The 9228-nt window shown below is 40.2% G+C and overlaps 1 protein-coding gene across 1 annotated transcript in view; it reads right to left on the reverse strand.

Moving 5' to 3' along the window:
• The window catches only part of HOMER1 (homer scaffold protein 1), an 85447-nt gene extending 76517 nt beyond the window's left edge, over positions 1 to 8930 (reverse strand). Inside the window, exon 1 of the mRNA XM_057363862.1 lies at positions 8849 to 8930. Coding sequence (XP_057219845.1) covers positions 8849 to 8853 — 5 coding nt within the window. The 5' untranslated portion in view covers positions 8854 to 8930. The remainder of the gene's footprint in view (positions 1 to 8848) is intronic.
• Between the last annotated feature and the right edge of the window lie 298 nt (positions 8931 to 9228).

The raw sequence follows: 9228 nt of genomic DNA on the forward strand, positions 1-9228 counted from the left end.
TAGTTATTTTAGCATGACCGTTTTCTATGAACAAGAACAATTTTCCTTACGTGGTACCTAAATTAACTGGTAGGATTCAATGCCTTCAAAACCTGTGTGTGAAACATGAACTAGAAAAGCCTCCCTCACCCACGCCTTTGCACAAATGTCAGAACAGATATTAAATGTAAAAAGCCAAGCCTCAGTGTTTCTGTATCCATGAAATAAACGGTGGCCAAAACCAAGCAGATTCATTAGCTACTTACAGAATACTTGCATTGCAAAGTCAGTTTTAAGGAAAGCTGTTTGAAAAAGAAAAAAAAAAAAAAAMMAAAAAACAAAACCCCCAAACATTTTATAGCTGTATGGAAAATATGGTATAGTCTTCCCAAACTAGAGTATTTAGGTGCTCACATGTTTATGCCCAAAAGCGACTTAACTAAAGCACCAAACACCAGTCCATGCAGCAGAAACTGCCATTTCCCATTCACTAACAGGTTGTGAGTTTACAAACAATTGCAAGGATACACTGCATATAGGACTGGTTAACCTAGTAAATAGAATGTCGTGAGCATGAGTATGTCACACCATACTTAAGAGCAAAAGATTTTCCAGTGTTACAAGCAAASAAAGAGGAACAGCTCTTCAGGAAGACGAACAGCTTACATGTAACACAAAACGGTTTTGGGTTCCCTGAATAAGCAAAGCCTTGAGTTTTACAAAATCAATAGCCAAAGGCAGAAGTACCGAGACAATGACAAGCAAAATGATGGAGCAGAAGGTAACCTCTACAAGATCTAGATTGGATTCTATCTGAAAAGGCTGACTTAGTGCAAGTGATTTGAAGAGTACTGTGTCCATTTCTGGGCCTCAAGACTAGCAGTATTCTTTAAATGTCAGATTTACTGATATTACTAAGGAGCAGAAGAGAAGGACTCTCAACATATTTTAATGCTAAGAAGAATTGTTCTTTGTAGGAATTGTTTGGGGAGAAGCAGATTGTCCTTCTTTGTTTAAGAACTTCATCCCAGAACAATCCTGCTAACAATAAAAGTGGCATATAGAAAAGGCCCCTAAAATACTCTTCATCATCCCATCCCACTAACGGAACTATTCTGGCTTTTGTTGTCATCTGATTTTAAAAACTATAATTAATGTGGACAAAGGGGAATTATTTTTTTTTTTAAATTTCTGTGTCACATTGAAGGTCACCAAATACATAATTCTCAGTAAAAACTACTTCAGATCTAGAGTGGCCCATTAAGATGCATTGAAAGAGACATGGGCAGCATTCACATTCAGATGTGAGGTTATCTTAAGGAATCTGCAATCTGTTCAATACTCGTTTCACAAAATTCAGCCAAAATGGACAATTATTTAATCATTTACTTCACCGGCTGTGTCTTTTTCATTCAAACTTCTCAAAGATCCTGTGAGCTTTACTATCATGTATAGGCAGACATGCTATCTGAGCAGTACAGTGCTCCTGAGAACCACGAGTACCTAGGACTCAAATCAGCAGGACACCACCTATTCCCAAGCACTGCTAATTGTTTCCTGGTAGAAATTAGTTCCTCCCTGTACCTAGATTCAGAAAAAGATGTACAGTCAAATGTTGAAAAAGCACTTGACAATCAGTATCATGAAGTCAAAAGTAAATTAATTCAATAGAAATGTTCCTAATTGCAGGTTAACTCTTCTAGTCACACAGTGTCAGTGAAAAACCCAGCTAGTGCAAAGGCCCGGATTTTCTGGTTAAAGTCCATCATCCAAACAGCTGCTTAGAATCCCAGATCACTGCATACAATCGTTTGTCAATAGAGATACACAGCACATATCGTTGCAAATGCTTCTTTTTGTTAGCATGAAAAGCACCCTAAGATGCCTGTCATGACTGCATACTCCACAGTAAGTCACATTGGAAAAAACAGCATTTTCTCCACTATCACACAGTAGATTCTTTCAGATTTTTGCACAGACAAGCCAGGGCTAGCAGTCTGTTGGAAATGAACAGGCCTAAGAAGAAGGAATTGTGAGAATACATGTCAAAGATGATTTATACCACCAACACTTCACTGTAAAGTGTTGACCATTTAAAGCTCATTCTTCAGTTTTCAAAATTCAAGAAAGATCTCATCATGTGTCCTATTGCAAGAAGAGCTTCAAGATTACTGTCGATCCAGGACTACAGCATAGTATTTACAGAATAAGTAATTTAAAAGCATTTTAGAAACCCTAATTCTATACCAAGCAATATTACGTATTATGGTTTGGGCTCGCAGTTTTTTGTTTGTTTGGATTTGGCTTTGGTGTTGTTTTGTTTTACTACAAAATACATGGGAAAAAAATACAATTTCCCAATGAGATTCAAACTAGATGACAGTCTCATAAAACCTTTCCAGACTTGAGCTTCAAAACTGAAGAGCAAACGTGAGCAGGGGTAGGTCTGAGKTTTTAACAAGAATAAAAAGACACTGCTGTAGTAAAAGGTAGGTCTATCCAACCTGTAGTGGCCCTTCCCTTGTGCACACCTGTGTATTTGCAGGCAGCTAGGTTACAGCACTGACACAGTTCACTGAACAAACACTGGTGCTGTAGCAGACAAGTGGAAGAAGCAGTGCTTGTCTTCTGTGGTTCCCACTGTTTGGTGGCTAGACCCGTGAAAACTTAACAGTCGGGATGTTGGCAAAGAGCACAGCCACAAAAATCAACAAAACAAGAGCCTGTGAATCATTTGCATGTATGTTGAGGCAGAAGAAAAATCTAAGGAGAACTATGTATTCCAAATTCTTCCCTCTTTATTCAAGTAAAAGTCATTACAGAAAAATAGTGATGCAGTCTGCTTAAGTTAGTTCACTTGATAACTGCAACTAAAAAAACCCAAAATCATGACTAGTTACTGGAAATATCAATATGTGGTTGTACCCGGCAATCCAGCATCATCTATCGCATGTTTAAATAGTATCTCCCTAGACTAATTCTTTAATAATGCCTGGCGTTCATCTGTATTTGCCACCAAGAAGCATATCAGAGTGCAGTCTGCTGCCAGAAGCATGATTGTGATGCAGTTCCAGAAAATCAATATCGTATTGAAACACAGTTCCATTACTTCACAGAACAGAGTAATGCCACTACCAGGACTCTGTGTAGATAACAGAGCTCAACACTGCACACTGCAAGGCCCAGGCAGAATAAATCCACAGCTCCCTCTAGCCTCTTCTCCTCTCTAATCTTTCTATCCTGAACACAATACTAATTCTGGTGGATCTCACAGGACCGAGCCTCGGGAAATATAAAAAACTTGAAACAGTATGGGGAAAAGAAGACAATTATCAAAATTTGATATAAAAGCAGATTTTTCATAATTCAGTGCTTTACACCCATTACACCTTACCTTTAAGACTGAATACATGTGAAAAAGCCTTGCAGGGAGAACAGCACAAAACCTTGAACTAGAAAGCATGCTCTTCAAAATTTTTTACAGAAAGCTTTCACCTAAGTAAGGCTCTTAAATAAGGTGTTTAAATATATGTTTCATGATATCTTTAAAAAAGACAAAAAAAGAAGAGTAGGACTCTAATTTTTTTCCCACTTCAAGTAATACAGAATACTTTGCTTCTTTTTCACTGTCACGGTTACCTGTTACTAACACTATAATCACACACATGGGGAAGCCTGAGATTTTTATCCAGTTCGAGATTGTCTCAGATCCAAAGTGCACATTGTTAAAACACAGGCACCTGTACCCGTGTGGGCCCCATTTCAGACCTAGTCTCAGTCTGCTTATGTATCAATATACCACACTAGTTTCCTTGCTAAACATTTCTTAAACTGAAAGTTCTGCACTAGCAGAGACCTTGGCTCTTGGTAATTACTTTAGGCCTCAACAGCTTCAAAATCACAGATATCTAAAGGAGTAGAAAAACTAAGTTCTGATCTGGTTGTTTAGGTGGTCAGTGATATGGAATACAATGAAGAACCACAGCCTCAACTAAAATGATGTCCCAGGCATCTATACTAATGAGAAACGCCTAGTAAACTAAGTGTTACTTCTTAAGATAATGTTCTTCYTTGAAATTCAGTAATACATAGAAACATATTTGGAAAGTAGATTTAAAGAGTGATCAGTAAGACCTTTAAATCAAATCACAGTTTTAAGAGACAATCACAACGAATAAATGTTTTGCAACAAAAATTGCCAYAAAAGTGATATCTAAATTCTACTTAAAACTATTTACTAATTAGCAGGCAGAAACACCCTGCTTAGCTCTAGTTAAGTGTCATTGCCTTCCCTGATTAGAAGTGCTGATCTCTCACAGAATTACAAGCCATTGCAATTTTTGTAGCTCCAAGACTGCATATTTCCTCAGATGTTGACTCAACATCTGCTTGAATCCTGCAAAGATAATGGTAACTGTTTTGGAAGGAGAAATCACAAAGGACACACACGCAAAAAGGATACACACATGCAAAAAGGACACACACATGCAAAAAGGACACACACACATCTGATGCTTGCCTTGAGACACTGAGAATAAAAGTAATCTCAGCATGAAGAATGGGAAGGACTTAAATACTTATTTTCAGCAGAACTAGGGTCTTACCTAAAGGGTTGGTCTGTAAAATTGTAATAACACATAGAAATACCAAAACAGACCAATTGCAACCTAAAGTCATTACAAATACCTTTACTAGATCTGAAGAAAAATAATTCCCCAGGATGCTCAGGACACTCATTTTTATGTTGCCAGGCCAGAAGATCTGGTTCAGACCTCTCACGCTTGTTTTGCTGTTATAAAACTACTGTAACAGAACATAATTTGAGCATGGTAGAGGTCTACACATATTGTTGCCTGAAAAGTTGTTTATTAACCATTTCAGACTGATTTACTAYAGTGTGTCTTGGTATTTATACATTACTAATTCTTTACAGATAATCCAGTTTTGTTGGTATCTGTAGCACTTGCTACACTTTCCATGCTGCTACAAAAGACAGCATAAACCACTCTGCTGCCATTGCTTTCACAAAATAAGCATCTCATTTTACCCCTGAGACAAAAAGATGGCCAGGAATTGCAGTAACATTGAGCTACTGCCAAGAAGCTACACCTTCTGCTCTACTATCTGCAGTATTTCTGTGTCAGAGGAGCACAGATGATGGAAGTGTTGCTAAAACAAAGTYTGGGGAAAGCTACCATTAAGTCCTTTCTTTCCATGGTAGGAAAACACGTTAAAGAATTTGAGACTGGACAAATCCAATGATCAATAATGATTCTGGCTCCCAACAGCTTCAGAGCATTCATATCTTGTTACTCAGATACAGAAAGCACACCAAAACATTTCAGGACAAGACTGTAGTTTGTCCTATTTAAAGAAATGTATTTGACTAGTTCCACATGCTTCAAATAGTGTAAGACCTAGGAGCGGATCAACCAGCTGCAGACTGTCGAAAATTAAAATACTTACTTCTAGGCAACTGCAACACTAACAAGTATACCCTAAACCACTAGTCTTTCACAATATTCTCCAACTAAAGAACCCCAGTATTCTAATTCTGCCATTTAAAACTGACATGTATCATAACCACCTTTATGAACATACTAAATATAGTCCGACAAAACTGAAGATGAAGCCTTTATAATGATACCTTGATTAACATGAGATGACAGAGATGAGCACATCTTACCAAAGCTTTTACCTTGTAATTCCTTAAAATTCAGAATGAGTGATGGGAAAAGCAAGAAGCAAATTTAGATATTTGTACACAGCACAAGAAGAATCATGTRAAGTATTTATGGAGAGACTACCCATTCAAAGAACAGGAATTAATACTAGACATTATGTTTCACAAGACATCAATTTCTTCATCCCTACCAGAGTTCACAGTTTCCCCACTGTGTCTGGGAAGAAGTCTGTTCATTCCAGCCTAAACAATTATTGCATCACAGTCCACTAACATGGTCTCTACTTCCTCTGCTCACAGACCAAAGTACAAGCAGTACCACCGACAAGAAAAATATGGCAATGGTTCCCAACTTTAACACAGTACTTACCCAGGCAATGCGTACAACAGCCTAAAATGCCARTATAAATCCTGAGTATACTTTAGAGCTGTTTCTTGAGGATTTTTAATTCAATCAGACTTTGGGTCAAAAAAGACTGATTGTGCAATGCTGACAGTAAACACACAAATACATGTTATCATCTTGGACGGAACTTACTTTTTAGACAAAATCCATGTTTCCCTATTAAAACATGCGATATTTTATGTAGTCAACCCAACAAAAGGTTGCCCACAACGGTTGTATCATTCAGCAGGAACTATCCATAAGAACTCGTCTTTATGCAACAGGAATGAGGAACTGGGAGAAGCRAGACAGACCAGCAGATGGAGAAACAAAACTGAACATCCCATGTGTCTGGACTATGTAGTCCACAGGGATTGATTCACTTACCTTCTCCTGTGAGGTGAGAGACATGCACAGATACATGATATAATCCTAGGAAAGTGTCCTGAACTACTCTATAGACCTTTCTCTAGTTTCATATTTTCAAAAAAAACCTAAAAAAATTTAAAAAAAAAAAAAAATTCATAGCATCACTGGCCAGAGCCCAGTTACTCATCAGCTGGTTTCCACAACATAACAAGTGCATAATTACCTGGCTTGCCTGATGTGTTCTGTATGCCGAACAGTCTGAYCTACACCAGCAGAACTGTGAATTCTTCAACATAGCCAATGAGACTAAGAAAGCCATTGCTAGTTTGGCAAGCCAATTTCCCTCCTCCAAGTTTTCTGTGTTCTAACCATTGAAATATGTAAACTCTCCACCACCCAGGTACTAAAATATCACTCTACAAGCTTACACAGCATAGCCGTGCCCATTAAATACTGAATATAACACACAGACACTCGTGTGATCCATGAATTATCAATGATTTTGCAACTTTCTTCTAGAACACTCAATTTTTAGACCTCAGTAGAGCACAGAGCATCATAAGACTGTTTTTACAATTGCAGAATTTTAAAAGCCCAGTGCGCTTTGGTGTAGAAATACTCTGAAATCCATGGTGACTTCCATTTAGAAATTAATTCAAAACAGCTACTGCATCAAGAACTCTGCTCTTGACTGTAACAAATGTCTGATACTTAACCGAAGATCCACAGAGCAGGTGCTTGCCCTGGCTTGGATGTGCTTACTCAGATTTAGAGAGCAAGAGTATTACCAGTAACACATTTCTGCATTTCTGAGTTTGTGSTCCTTGTTAGAAAATGGACTTCAAAGGAAGTTTATATTGCAATACCCCAGTGTGTACTGTCTATAGTGTCTTCAAAATATCTGCTAGCAAATTTCATTTTCTTGACCTTTATTGTGCCAAGATACTACTCAAGTCATCACACAAATGACTGTGGTTTTAAAGATTATTCCAACTGTCTATAGATAGAGATTTGTACTGTTTATTAAGAAGCTATGACACTAAAACATCAGCACTACTGGACTTCCAGAGAAAGGTTTTTACTCCTCTTCAACAGTTCCCTGGATTTGTAATGTTACACTGAAATATCTACAAACATAGTACTAAATAAATCAGAAGGTTTCCATTAAATAAATTAATCAGAAGGTTTCCATTATTTTATTTTCACATAATCCCATGTATGACTAGCAGTTTAGAGTATATAACCCAAAACATTATAGCATCATTTAGACTTTTGCCAAGATTTTGAAACATTACTTTCTTGGATATGTAAACAGCTGCAAGTTTGGGTTTATTCTGTTTGGATTTTTTTTTTTTTTTAATGGGAGGGAAGATAAGAGCAAAATTAAAACTAGCCTAAGGATTAAGGAGTCATTCCTTCCTGTTTCTTCTACTGTGATCCCAAGTGATAGGACAGAGACAAGGATGCAGCTGTTATCACCACACACGCAAGGAAGTTAAAAACTGGAAGAATACAAGTGTCCTAAACTGCTTGAGGAAAGAGACATCTGTAACTCCCATACTAATATGTCAATTCCACATCTGAATTCCTTAATGTCCAAAATACAAAGGACATGATTTGTAACTTTTGTAGACTTTGAACTATAGTCATAAAATYTTATTAAACAGCATCTTGTTAATGCTCTAAAAATCTGCCTCCACCTTGCAGTTTGCCAGATCATACCAGGTTTCTGTTGCTTTGGAATATAGATGAGTTTCCATTCCACTAGCAGAGAAGCCCTGTAGCACATTTTTTTTTGATACTGCTATACAAATTCCTAAGGATTCAACTGTGGAAACTTTCAATAGGTATCTATGTCACTTTTTTATCTACCAATTAATGTAAGATCTGACTAATTTTGYAGATTTTATTCCTTCTCATTTCCTTAAATCCTCAAGTGGATTCCCCAGTTTTCTAGCCAACCTGCTGCAAAGCCGATTTTCTTAGAGTCTTCTTCAATATATTGAGAAATCCACACGTTGTTCGATATTCTCTGAAGACTCCAGAAGTGAAACAGAGCCTTCGCTGTTCTGGAATTTCACCCTAGCACACTGAGTTTAAAGCACTCGTTTTCAGCACTGAGCATCCCTTAATGACCCGGGAAAGGTCCTCACCGTGGGGAACTAGGAGCCGAGACGGCTCTTCCAGCATTCCGATCGGCTACGGGGGAGACAAACCTCTGCAGATCGCGGTGCGCCCCTTTCGGATCGCTCTGCTCTCCCCTCATCGGGCTGATGCACAGCACCGACTGCAGCAGGATTCCTGCTGCTGGCGCACCCCGCCAATGAGACCCCCTCGCCTCCGTGCGCATTCAGCAGCGCCCACAGACCCGCGGGCAGCCGCTCCCACCCCCAGCCCCGGCACCAACCCGGCGGCCCCCGCGACATCCTTACCCCATGGCGGCTGGCAGCGCCTGGCACCGGTGGTGCCGCGTCCCCAAGGCGCTCCTCGCCGCGCCGGCAGCTCCGCAGCCCCGTGGCGGCGGGGCCGCTGCTCTGGGCTCACCGCAGCTGCCGGGGGCCGAGCGGGGCCGCCCGCGCCCTAGGGAGCGCCCCCCGCGGGCCGGGCTCCCATGGCCACCGGCCCCGCCGGGCGCCCGCAGGCAGCGGCTCCGGCCCCCGGGCGGGCGGCAGCGGCGGCTTCGGAGGCGGATGGGTCCCCTCCTGCAGGCGAACGGGGAGGCGCTCGCCTTCTCCGCGAGGGGCTGGCGGCGGCTGCGGCGCTTCTCGCCGGGACGTGAGCGGCCGTGAAGGGCTCCCTGTGCCTCAGAGGC

Source organism: Malurus melanocephalus, unplaced genomic scaffold (assembly GCF_030028575.1).
Source record: "Malurus melanocephalus ecotype Western Australia unplaced genomic scaffold, MMel_1.1 scaffold_31, whole genome shotgun sequence".
NCBI lineage: Eukaryota > Metazoa > Chordata > Aves > Passeriformes > Maluridae > Malurus > Malurus melanocephalus.